This window comes from Tachyglossus aculeatus, chromosome 21, assembly GCF_015852505.1.
Source record: "Tachyglossus aculeatus isolate mTacAcu1 chromosome 21, mTacAcu1.pri, whole genome shotgun sequence".
Lineage (NCBI taxonomy): Eukaryota > Metazoa > Chordata > Mammalia > Monotremata > Tachyglossidae > Tachyglossus > Tachyglossus aculeatus.
The window spans coordinates 46,893,167-46,906,767 of NC_052086.1; the positions used below are offsets into that span (position 1 = coordinate 46,893,167).

General features: G+C 52.0%; 1 protein-coding gene across 1 annotated transcript in view; it reads left to right on the top strand.

Moving 5' to 3' along the window:
• LMF1 (lipase maturation factor 1) overlaps positions 1–13,601 on the top strand; it is a 233,059-nt gene that overhangs the window by 120,292 nt on the left and 99,166 nt on the right. The window contains exon 5 of the mRNA XM_038762772.1: positions 3,295–3,360. Within this exon, the coding sequence (XP_038618700.1) occupies positions 3,295–3,360 (66 nt within the window). The remainder of the gene's footprint in view (positions 1–3,294; positions 3,361–13,601) is intronic.

A 13,601-nucleotide genomic window follows, 5' to 3' on the forward strand; every position in this document is an offset into this window, starting at 1 on the left:
AGTCACCTCACTTCTCTGGGCCTCAGTTCCCTCATCTGTAAAATGGGGATTAGAGCCTGCGAGTCCCACATGGGAAAGGGACTGTGTCCAGCCCCATTTACTTGTATCCACCCCAGTATTTAGTACAGAGCCTGGCACACGGTTAAGCACTTAACAAATACTTCTAGACTGTGAGCCCGTTGTTGGGTAGGGACTGCTTCTATATGTTGCCGACTTGTACTTCCCAAGCACTTAGTACAGTGCTGTGCACACAGGATGCGCTCAATAAATACGATTGAATGAATGAATGAAATACCACAGTTATTATTATTAATACCTCAGAGAGCAGCCCTTCCTCGACTCTCCCAGAGGGGATGTGCCCCACCCCGCATGGGAGCTTGTGCTGTGCTGTTACTGCATTCCAGCCCTTCTCTTCTTCTAACACCCGTGCTTACAAGCACACGTTTTCCAAAGAAGGCCTGTATTACCTCCTCAGAAATCAAGGTGGGGAAATTACGCAGTGGAGACAATTAGATGATGGACTACAGCATGTGGATTCAGCCTGATACTTATCACGCAGATGACTTCTGGATGCTGGCTGATTTTATTAGTAGCAATGGTATTTACTGGTCCCCCATTGGGTGCTGAAACCTGCAGCAGGTGCCAGTGAAAATCCAATCAATTGGACGCTTACTCTGCGCCAAGTACTGTACTGGGTGCTTGGGAGAAAACAGTATAGTTGAGTTGATAGGCATATTCCCTTCCCACAAGGAGCTAACAGTCAATAGCCGCAGGAGACGTGTTCCCCAACTTCAAAGACTTTCCTCTGTAATGGGGTGAGGAGGAGGGAAGAGGGGGCGGTGGGGTGGGGGAAGGTTAAAGATCCAGTTGGTCTTTTGCCACCCATTAAGGTCCCAAGGAGTCACCCCTTCCTGGTTGGGGTTCATGGGAAGTCGGATTTTCACATTCCGAGCCTGTGGCTGAGCTATTTGACTAAGCCATTTAGACAGCTTCATTGTCCCGGAGCCGGCCAAGGGCCTGTTCTTGGCACAGTCTGACAGCGCCCTGGGAGTTGTGGGTGGGAGGGTGGTCCTCTGCCTAGCCCCCGCTGCCCCAACCCCCTCCTTCTGGTTCCCCTGCTTCTGGTTTTAGGCCAGGGCGGTGGAGTGCAGGGCCATCCGGCCCAGGCAGTCATTCAGCCTGAGCACGTTGGTTGGATTTTGGGGTGGCTGAGGGTGTCACAGGGAGCTGAATAGACCAACTCAGGCCCCCTAGCCTAAGCCCTATAGCCTTGACCCCCTAGCCCGACCTTCCCGTCCCACCACCACCCCCCAGGCCAGACCCCCTAGCCTGACCTACCCAGACCAAGCCAGACACCACAGCTTTTACCCAGCCCAAGTGGTTCCTGCTGCAGGCCCAGCTGTATCGTGGGCAGGGTTTGACTCGGAGACTCAACATCAAGATAGCGGTGTCCGTCCTCGGACACCATGGGTGCAAACGGTGCTTTCTGTGGGACGGCCTGCAATTCCTCCACTTCTGGCTCATCGCCACTGGTTAATCTTCTACATCCAGGCTTTACCTGGGAGGTCAAATGTGTCTGCTGAGGTGGTGTGGTACCGTAGAGCTAGGAGGAGTCACAGGAAGTCATTTTGGCCAGTTGTCCGCCTCTATGTTATGCAGGACTTTAGGAGCTTTTGGAGGTCAACTCGTCTAGTCCCCTGTAGAGACCCATCTTTTCCAGAACAGTAGAATTTCAGGCTTCTCTTCCTCCTCCTCCTTCCTCTCCCCTTGTTCTTCCTCCCCCTCCTCTTATTCCTGTTCCTGAAGGTTCTGAGATCCTTTGGTCTCAGAGAAGGTGGAGAATTGACAGCTCAGGCCCAACTCATTAAACTGTAAGCTCCTGGTAGGCAGGTCTACCAATTCTGTTGGATCCTACTCTCCCAAGCACTTAGTACACTGCCCTGCACACAGTAAGCGCTGAATATATACCATCGATTGAGTGACTCTGGGCTTCTCCTGAGCCATACGTCTGTTGCTCAATTTTGCTTTTGTGTGTACAATCACATCTTCGTTTCCCAGCCAAGGTCCCAGCCCTCCTGGATTTCCCGTGGGCTGTCAGACCCTGGGGCTGGAGGCGTCCATTGGCGGAATTGGGCATTGTTCCCCTCGTTCAGGGAGCTGGACTGCATGTGGGAGAGCTCAGTAGGCCTTCTGCAGCTTCTCCCTCAGCTTCTTCTATACGCCAGCAGCAAAGAGCAACCATTCCTTAGAAGTCATGAGTCATTGGGAGAGTGCAGTAAAGGTAGTAGACCTGATCCCCACCAACAAGGAGTTAACAGTCTACTGTGTGCAGCGCACTATACTGAGCACTTGGGAGAATGCAGTAGAATTTGTTAACATAATCCTTGCCTTCAAGGAGCTTACAGTGGAGCTGAGGGGACAGACACTAAACGAAGTAAAATCCTACGAAGACATTTATCCGGCAAAAGTGGTTTAGCTCCTGGCCTGACTTTCCAATGCCCCCAGCTCTCTGGGTCTGGGAGTTGGGGAGGACTGTGTTCTGGTGAGTCCCGCACTGCAGAAAACTGGAGCTCTGGGGCTGAGAGAGAGAGAGAGAGAGAGAGAGAGAGAGAGAGAGAGAGAGAGAGAGAGAGAGAGAGAGAGAGAGAGAGCGCCAGGCCTTCCCAGACTGAGCCCCCTCCTTCCTCTCCCCCTCCACCCTCTCTCCATCCCCCCGCCTTACCTCCTTCCCTTCCCCACAGCACCTATATATATGTCTATATGTTTGTACGTATTTATTACTCTATTTATTTATTTATTTTACTTGTACCTATTTACTTGTACCTATTCTATTTATTTATTTTATTTTGTTAATATGTTTTGTTTTGTTCTCTGTCTCCCCCTTCTAGACTGTGAGCCCACTGTTGGGTAGGGATCGTCCCTATATGTTGCCAACTTGTACTTCCCAAGCGCTTAGTACAGTGCTCTGCACGCAGTAAGCGCTTAATAAATACAATTGAATGAATGAATGAATGAGAGAGAGAGAGAGAGAGAGAGAGAGAGAGAGAGAGAGTGTGTGTGTGCCCAGCTTAGTTTGACGAGTCCAGACAGACAGACAGACCTTCCCCAGTTCCCCGATGGCATCTGGAGCCCATGGTGGCAGAGAGGTGCCCAATGGGGTAAGCTGGGAGGGCAGTAGGGCCTGGGGGGAAACTGCTGTCGAGACTCTTAAGTTCTCCCGTGGGGAGGAGTGCAAGCTGAGCGTCCCGTACATACTCTTGATGGATTGGTTGATTGGCTGCTCTGTGTCTGCAGGGCCTGATTAAGATTCGAGGTGATAGCTGCTGGCGACAGCTGACATGCATGAACTACCACTACGAGGTAGGTGCCCGCGGACTTGTTTCAGTTCCGTTTGCCGGGTTGCTAACGTCCAGGACTGGACCCCATTTCGGGGACCGATCCCCCATTGTGGCCGTGTGATTTCCCACAGGAGATCCCAGCAGGCCTCACGGCTCTACAGGCCGGACCCACCTTCCCCCTCCCCCGGTGCCGGTTCGGCAGGCCGGGTCTGCCCTCTGCCTCTTGCTGGCTCTCCAGGCCGGGTCTGCCCTCTGCCCCCTCCCCCCTTCCAGCTCTGCAGCTCGGGCCCACCCCCGCCCCCAACCAGCTCTGCAGATGATCATGCAGATGATTCCCAAATTTACATCTTCAGTCCTGACCTCTCGCCTTCGCTGCAGTCTAGCATTTCCTCCTGTCTTCAGGACATCTCTATTTGGATGTCCCGCTGACACCTCAAATTTAACATGTCCGAAACAGAAGTCTTTGTTTTCCCTTCCAAGCCCTGTCTTCCCCCTAACGTTCCCATCATTCTAAACAGCACCAATTGGATCAGTCAATCAGTCGATCAGTGGTATTTATTGAGCACTTACTGTGTGCAGAGCACTGTACTAAGCACTTGGGAGAGTACAATACAAAAGAGTTGGTAGACTCATTCCCTACCCACAACAAGATTATCCTCCCTGTCTCCCAAGCCCATAAACTTGGCATTATCCTTGACTCATCTCTTTCATTCAACCCACATATTCAGTCTGTCATCAAATCCTGTCGGTTCTACTTTCACAGCATTGCTAAAATGCACTCTTTTCTCTCCATCCAAACTGCTACCATGCTGATCTAAGCACTTATCCTATCCCACCTTAATTACTACATCACCCTCCTTGCTGACCTTCCTGTCTCATGTCTTTCCCCACTCCATTACAAACTGCACCCTGCAACCCGTATCATTTCTCTACAAATACGATTCAGTCCATTTCTCCACACTCCTTAAGAACCTCCAGTGGTTTCCCACCTACCTCCACGTCAAACAAAACCTCTTTACCATTGGCTTTAAAGCACTCAATCGCTTTGCCTCCTCCTACAACCCTGTACTCTCACTTTGTTCCTCTAACGCCAACCTACTGACTGTACCATGCTCTTATCTTCTTCGCCGCCGACCCCTCGCCCACATCCTTCCTCAGGCCTGGAGCTTCCTCTCCCTTCATAGCTGACAGACCATCAGTCTGCCCACCTTCAAAGCCATAGTAAAAACGCATCTCCCCCAAGAGGCCCTCCCCAACTAAGCCCTCATTTTCTCTACTCCTCACTTCTGCCTTGCCCTTGTACTTGGATATGTACCCTGTAAGCAACTGATAGTCATCCCACCCTCGGTTCCACAGCACTTACGTACAGATCCGTAATTTATTTTAATGTCCGTCCCCCCTAGGCTGGAAGCTCCTTGTGAGCAGGAACACGTCTACCAACTGTGTTATGCTGTACTCTCCCAAGTGCTTAGTACAGTGCTCTGCACCCAGTAAACACTTAATAAATACCATTGATTAATTGATATGATTGATTGAGGAGGTGAAGTGGTAGGAGGAGCAGTTGTGGGGGTGTGGTGGGAGGGGGTGAGCGGTAGAAGGACAGGGGCTTTCAGGTGAGCTGTGGTCTGTGTGGTGCCAGGAAGAGGGAGTTTCAGGTCGGGGCACAGAGTGAGAGCAAGGATAGAGGTGGGAGAGGTGAAAGCAAGGCACCGTTGTGTGCCAGAGTAGCTAAATGTAAGACTGCTCATCCGGACCTGGCCGGAGCCCCAGGGAGCTCAAGGTTGCCCTGTGGGAACTCCCTTGAGCAAGTCCAGCTGTGGTGGCAGTGGTGGTCCTGCCGGGACCCCGAGAGCTCTGGGCATCGATACCTTTGTCCGGACTGTTGGAGAACGGGCTAGGTGTGAGGTGCCCCACTCAGGTAGAATGGTCAGCGGATGGGGGACGGATCTCTCCACAGGCTACATCAGGTTGGGCTGAGCTGTGTGGGGCCGTCATCCCCATCCCGAACCCTCTTGGCTCCCCCTGCCCGGTCCCAGCCCCAGCCCCAGTCCCAAGTTCCGGTGAGGACTTGCTTGAGTGGGTCGTTGGGGATTAATGCAGGATCCCTGGGCTTCCCGGCACTAGGATCGCTTCTGGACCCAGATGTTGACGGTGCTGGGATAGCCCCAGGCTCTGGTGTGTCCCACGCTGGGATCGTTCCCGGGCTCTGGGGTTCCTGGCTCTGGGATTGTCCTGACGCCCTGGAGTTTCTGACTTTGGGATCATCCCTGGGCCCTGGGGCTTCTGGCGCTAGGATCGTGCTAGAGTCCTGGGGTTCCCGGGTCTGGGTTTGGGCCCAAGCCCTTTGTTTCCTGGCACTGGAGTCATTCTGGGGCCCTGGAGTCCCAGACTCTGTAATGGTTCATGGGCCCTGGTGTTGCTGGTGTCAGAATCACCCCTGGGCCTTCTCCACTGAGGTGGGGCTGGGATCATCCCTGGCCGGTGGTGTTGTCAGCACTGGGGCACAGCTCGGGGCAAACAATAGGCCCGAGGCTACCAGCGGGCCCCGGTCAGAAGCAACTGGCAATGGTTAATTGACTAGACCTTCTCTGACTAAGCCCTCATTTCTCCCTATCCACCCTCCCCTCGCCATCAGCTGTGCACCCCTGAAGCACTCTGACCCTCACACTCACCCCAGCCCCAGAGCACCCAGGTACAGATCCACATACTCCACGGTTTCCCCTATCTGTAACATATTTTAACCTGTGTCTCCCTCTGCAGACTGTAAGCTCCGTATGGGCAGGGATTGTGCCTTCCAAATCTACTGTACTGGACTTCCCTAAGCACTTAATACACCACCACAAGTCTGCTGTGTGACCTTGGGCAAGTCACTTAACTTCTCTGAGCCTCAGTTACCTCATCTGTAAAAATGGGGATGAAGATTGTGAGCCCCACGTGGGACAACTTGATATCACTGTATCCCCCCCAGCACTTAGAACAGTGCTTTGCACATAGTAAGTGTTTAACAAATGCCATTATTATTATTATTATACTATAACTGATTGATTGATTGGTTGGTTGTTTGAGTCTGACCTGACCCAAAGAATGTGACTTTTTTCCTTTGTGGGAGTCAAACAAGCCTCTAAAGCACTCATAAGAAAGAATCTCAAAAAGTTTGTTGGGCACCAAGCAGATCTTAAAATGGCCCATTTGGATGGGTTAAGTATGGAGGAATCAGAAACAGATGGTTCTCTTGAAATGCAGTGACTTTTCCAAATTACGTGAGGTGGGGTGGGGTGGAGTGAGGGCTGCTGCAGCCAATGAGCTGGGGTTTCCTGGAACGCGAGTGGTTGAGATGGAATGTGATGCCTCTCCAGATCTCCATTGCTACCGGCGTTGCCCAACCCCGGCCCCTGCCCGCTGTGGGCATTGGTCTGAAGTGTGAGTCCATCGCTGCCATCCCAGTCTACCCTTTGCAGAGCTGGGTGTGGCCACCAGACGCTCCCCTCCGAGTGCCTGGCACCAGTGGGAGGGGCTGGATAAGGGAGGGCAGGGACGGTGGGGCAGGTTGGGCCAGAAGGCCTGGGGTGTGTGGTCCACGACGTCAGATGCTACCAAGAGATGGAGGAAGATTAGGGCAGAGTAGATGTGGTTGGGGGGTACATGGCTAGGGCTTGTGTTCTGGTGGGGACCAGGGCCTGGGGATGCAGTCGGGTGGGGCCAGAGCTGGAGGATGTGGTTCGGGGCTGGAGTCTTGGGAGGTGGTTGGGTGGGGCCCCGGACGGAGGATGGGGCTGGGGGATGAAGGTCGGGTGGGGCCCGGTCAGGGGGATGTGGCTGAGAGACGTGGTCAGGGGACTGCTTGTGGACATGGTCAGGGAACCTAGTCGGAGAGACGTAGCTGGGAGACGTGGTCAGGGGACATAGTTGCGGGGACGTGTCTGGGAGGATGTGGTCTGGAGATGTGGCTCAGGGGACGTGGTCGAGGACGTGGCAGGGGATAATAATAATAATAATAATGATGGCATTTATTAAGCACTTACTATGTGCAAAGCACTGTTCTAAGCACTGGGGAGGTTACAAGGTGATCAGGTTGTCCCCCGGGGGGCTCACAGTCTTACTCCCCATTTTAAAGATGAGGTAACTGAGGCCCAGAGAAGTTAAGTGACTTGCCCAAGTCACCCAGCTGACAATTGGCAGAGCTGGGATTTGAACCCATGACCTCTGACTCCAAAGCCCGGGCTCTTTCCACTGAGCCACGCTGCTTCTCTAAGGATGTGGCTGGGAGACATGGCTGGGGAAATGTGGCTGGGAGACGTGGTAGGGAGGCACAGTCAGGAGGCGTGGCTAGGGAACGAGACTGGGAGGCTGGGGTTCGGGAGATTTGGCTGGAAGCCACTGTTGGGGAACACAGCTTGGGGGGATGTGGCTCGGGGGGACAAAGCTGGGGGGACAGAATCAGGGAGGCGTGACTGGGAGAAGCAAACTGGGACAGACTTAGGGACATAGCTGGGGGGATGTGGTCGGGGAGATGTGATCGGGAGTCACGGACTGGGACAGGGTCAGGGGGACATGACTGAGGGACGTGGTTGGGGAGATGTGGCTGGGAGACATGGACAGGGACATGAACAGGGGGACCTGACTTGGGGGACGTGGTTGGGGAGATGTGGCAGGGAGATGATGCTTCTTTGTGTTATTCATTCATAAAAATATCCACTGCTTATAAAAACACCATTTCCACATCTGTAGGAGGTTGTGTGAAGACAGTGAAGTAAATTAGGGTTGGGGTAATGAAAATGTATATTTTCTCTCTTTCCTTCTATTATTATTATTACTATAATAGCATTTTTAGAGTGCTTCCTATATGCCAGGCACTGTTCTAAGCTCTGGGGTGGATACAAGCAAGTCAGGTTGAACACAGTCCCTCTCCCGTGTGGTGCTCCCAGTCTCAATCCCCATTTTACAGGTGAGGTAACTGAGGCCCAGAGAAGTGAAGTGACTTGCCCAAGGCCACACAGAAGACAAGTGGTGGAACTGGGATTAGAACCCATGACCTTCCGACTCCCAGGACCGTGCTGTATCCACTATGCCCTGCTGCTTCTCTTCTAGTGTATGGGATTCCAAAAACCAGGCACTATGAGGAACTAGTCTCCTGGGTTTCAGGCAGAAAAAATTGATTTTAGCCAATTTAAAGGGGAAATGGCAGGATTGAACATTTTTGCTTACTTTCCATTTTCTGCCTGTCTTCCCCTGGGGGGAGGGGAAAAACCCTCTCCTGGCACTGCTTCAGGCGAGCAGGGAGCAATCAGGCAATCATATCATTGAGTGCTTTCTTTGTGCAGAGCACTGTATTAAGTGCTTGGGAGAGTACAGTATAACAATATAACACACATTCCCTGCACACAGTGCACTTAGATTCTAGAGGAGCAGTAGTCGTAGTGTGGTGCACTGGGTGAGGACCTTCAGACCAAGAAAATAATGGAGTGACATGGGTCCTGCTCACAGGAAGCTTCCACTCTTGGGGGAGTCAAAATTCAGAGTATTTACCACACTGTCAAACCAAGTCCACCAGGCTCGATTTATTTCTTTTGATGGCTTGTAAGAATGCGATGGAGGATGAAAATATGTTCTGATGTGCTAGAGCTGGTTGAAGGGATGGCACTGCACGTGGGACTGGGAGATCACTGGGAACAGCTTTTTGGAGGAGCTGGGATTTTAGGAGCAGTGATTTGAATGTGAGGCGAGCTGTGGGCTGTCTGGGGTGGGGTTGGAGGCAGTTCCAAGCTGAGCTGGCGGAGCAGTGGGAGTAAGAGGACAGAGGCAAGAGAGTCGAGAGCGAGAAGGTTGTGTTGGGGAGAAATGAAGACACTGCTTTGGGGAACAGTGGGAAAAAAGAGAGTATAGGAAAGGTGGGACAGGATGGTGGAGAAAGGCTTGAAGCCGATTGTGAGGAATTTTTGTTTCAAGTGGAGAGAAGCAGGAAGCTCTGGAGGGTTTGGAAGAGAGCAGAACCCTCCTAAAATCCCATCTCCCCTTCAGCAGGCCTTTTCAGATTAAGCCCTTGATTTCCCCTATTGGCTCTCCCCACTGTGTCGACTGTGACCTTGACTGGGTGCCCCTAGGCACTCTGCTACTCACCCCAATCTCACCATATGATGCCATTTCCCCTTTATCCCTTATCCCTAATCTACTTCAGCGTCTCTCTCCCCCTGTAGACTGTCAGCTCCTTGTGGACAGGAATAATAACATCTACCGACTCTGTTGTATTGTACTTTCCCCATTGCTTATTACAGTATTTTGTTAGCAAGAGCTCATCAGCCACTGACTGATTAATTGAGAAAGATGAACTGTGTGGAAGCTGTGTGGCATGTACATTGGATAGGGAAGGCTGTACGCTCATTATTGGCAGGGAACATGTCTACCAACTCTGTTGTATTGTACTCTCCCAAGCACTTAGTACAGTACTCTGCATATGGTAAGTGCTCAAATACCATTGATGATGATGATGATGCTGGGAGAGACTGGAGGTTGGGAAGCCAGTGAGTAGATGGATGCAATAATCTAGCTATGGCGTGATCAGTCCGAACCAGGGTGGGAGCAGTTTGGGTGCAGGGAAGCAGTATGGCCTAGTGGATAGAGCACGGGCCTGGGAATCAGAAGGACCTAGATTCTAATCCCGGCTCCGTCATGTGTTTGCTGTGTGACCTTGAGCAAGTCACTTAATTTCTCTGTGCCTCAGTTAAGACTACCCTAGCACTTAGAACAGTGGTTGGCAAAGTGCTTAACAAATTCCATCATCATTAAATTGCATCAGCATCAGAAAGGGGTGAATCCGCGAGGTGCCGTGCAGGAAAAAACTGACAGCGTTTGGCCACAGACCGAAGGTACGAGTTGAACAGCAGTGAAGAAGCCCAAGGTGACACCAGTGTTGTGGCGCTGCTGGGCCAGAGAGGATCGGTGGGCTCGTCATCTGACGTGGGCAAGTCAGGGCAGGGAATTTAGGGGAAGAGGAGGAGTTGCATTTAAGATAGGTTGAGTTTGAGGAGCCAGTGGGGCTTCTGAGTGTGAATGTCCTGGACGGAGAGGAAGCAGAGCTGCAGGGTCACAGGTGAAATGAGAGGCCTGGAGATGGAGGGATGGGGTTTGGCTGTGCAGTGGTGGTTTGGAGCTGAAGCTTTGGGAGCTGATCAACTCCCTGTGAGAGCGAATGTAGAACCAGAAGAACAGATGACCCTGGTCAGTCTGTTCTCTTTATCCGCTGTTCCCGAGCCTCCTGGATTTGCTCCTCCCTCCTGCTGGTCATCCCTCGCTCTCATTCATTCATTCATTCATTCATTCATTCATTCGTATTTATTGAGTGCTTACTCTGTGCGAAGTACTGTACTAAGAGCTCTCAGCTCTGCCACATCCATCCCCTTGTTTACGCTGTTCCCCCAGCCTGGAGCTTCCTCCCATCCCTCCTCCCTCCATTCCCAGTTCTCCGCACTTTCCCAGGCCTCCTGAAATCCCACGTCCCCCAGCAGACCTTTCTTGATTCATTCCCAAGTCCTATACACCCATAAGCCATCTCTAGTAATTGTGTACCTATATTTATCCTCAACATTTCTGTGTCTATCAGTCAATAGTATGTATTGAGTGCTTACTGCATGAAGAGCACTGGACAAAGTACTCGGGAGAGTACCACACAACAGATTTGTTGGTCGTGTTCCCTGGGCACATTGAGTTTACAGTCCAGAGGGGGAGACAGGCATTCATATAAATAAATGAGTTACGGATATGGACTTCAGTGCTGTGGGATTGAGTGTGGGGTGAACACCATTCTCCCAAAGGTACAGATCCAAGTGCATGGACAATGCAGAGGGAGAGAGAGTCAGGGAAAAGAGGGCTTAATCAGGGAAAGTCTTGTGGAACAGGTTAATCATGCTTTGAAGGTGGGGAGAGTGGTCGTCTGGTGTATCTGGAGGGGAAAGGAGTTCCAGGGTAGGGGGAGGCCATGGGAAAGGGGTCGGTGGTGAGATAGATGAGATTGGAGCTGGTGCTAGAGGATGAAGTGTGCAGGCTGGGCTCTAGTACATCACTGACGTGAGGTGGGTATATGTTCAAATGTGCTTGGCACATAGTAAGCGCTTAACAAATACCATCATCAACTGTGTATTCACTTATTCATTGTCATCATTCAGGAAATTATTGTCTGTCTGTCTGTCTATCTATCCCAATAGTCTAAGCTCCTTGGGAGCAGGGTTAACTCTGTGAATTTTGCCTCCCATGTGCTTAGTCCAGGGTATTGCAGTAGTACTGCTACTACTATTACTACTGCTACTACTACTATTACTACTACTACTACTAATGATAGTAAAATTGTGGAGTTTGTTCAGCACTTGACGAAGTGCTGGGTTAGACAGGAGATAATCAGGTCTGGCTAGTCCTTGTCCCTAATGGGTTTACAATCTATTTGGAAAAAGAGGTACTGAATCCCTAGTATGCAGCGCCTGGCACTCAGTCGCTGCTCAGTACACAGCGCATGGCACTCAGTCGGTGCTCAGTACACTTTAATTCAGCCATATTTATTGAGCACTTACTGAGTGCAGAGCACTTGGAAAGTACAGTTTAGCAATAAAGAGAGACAATCCCTGCCCGATGTGGGCACTCATCGGGCTTACAGTGCCTGGCACTCAGTCAGTACTCAATATACAACACCACACGCTCAGCCGGTGCTCAGTATACAGCCCCTTGCACTCAGTCGGTGCTCAGCTGGCACTATTCCATCAACTCCTTGTGAATCATTTTCCCGGCATCGCTGGGTTGGTCAGTGATCCTGGGATCCCAGGTCTTCCTGCAGGGAAGTGCAGAGCATTCACAAACACACAGGCTGTGCTCCCGTAGTAGCTGGCCTGTTGCCAGAGGACCCCTTATGCAGGGTAGGGACCGGAAGCGAGCGGGGACCCCGGGATGGTCTGGGATGGGGGTGGAGCGGGAACCTAGAAGTGGGCAGGGATCCCCAGGCAGGACTTGGGGCTGAACTGGGCTGCGCCCAAGCTGGGACTGGGGCCGGGTTGGGACCCAGAGCCGAGCGGGGCCGGGGACTTATGGGTTGCTGGGTGTTGGAAGGGTCAGGGCCGGGTCAGGCTCAAGATGTAAAAAGAAGCAGAGTTTCTGCTCCTGTCAGAGTTGAGGGAGAAAGCAGGACAATTTGATGGTCTGATGCTCACCGGGGCTTTGAGCCAAATCAGAGCCGCTGCCGGAGACCTGGGCTGCCTGCGGCCGCTCCTGAACCCAGGAGGCAGAGCCAGAAGGCGTCCAGAGGAATTAGGCCATCGCCACGGATCATGGCTTGCCAGAGGGGAAGCGGGAGCTGTTGGGGGACGTCAGGGGCCGCCTTTCGGACCCTATTAGCGTCATGTGCTCCTTCCCGTGAGGGGCGGAGGCTCCTGCCTGTGACTGGAAAAGGCCAAGCTAGGAGGCCACCTGGGGTGTGGGGGCTAGGGGGGCGGGGGAGGGGCGCCGGGAGGGCAGAGATGCCCTCACCCTGGAATGTGCAATCAGTAGCCTCACACACATCCTGTATCCCTAAGAGCTGCCGGTCTCAGAGTGGAGGCAGGCGGCTAGAAAGGTTTGGCAGGCAGAGGGACCAGGAGGAAGGCTGAGGATAGAGCAGGAAGTAGTGGGTTCCAATCAGGATGAGGTAACTGAATCTGTAATCGGATATGCAAAAGATGCTGGGAGGAGGAGGAAGAGTAATGGGGAGCAGCGTGGCCTAATGAAGAGAGCCTGGGCCTGGGAGTTCGAGGACCTGGGCTCTATTCTCGGTTCTGCCAGTTACCTGCCGGGTGACCCTGTGCACGTCATTTCACTTCTCTGTGCCTCAGCTCCTTCATCTGCAAAATGGGGATTCAATAGCTGTTCTCCCTCCTACTTAGACTGTGAGTAAGCCTTCCCAGACTGAGCCCCCTCCTTCCTCTCCCCCTCCCCCCCCTTACCTCCTTCCCCTCCCCACAGCACCTGTATATATGTATATAAGTTTGTACGTATTTATTACTCTATTTTATTTGTACATATTTATTCTGTTTATTTTATTTTGCTAATATGTTTTGTTTTCTTCTCTGTCTCCCCCTTCTAGACTGTGAGCCCGCTGTTGGGTAGGGACCGTCTCCATATGTTGCCAACTTGTACTTCCCAAGCGCTTAGTACAGTGCTCTGCACACAGTAAGCACTCAATAAATACGATTGAATGAATGAATGAATGAGCCCCATGTGGGATCTGATCATCTTGTAGCTCCCCCAGTG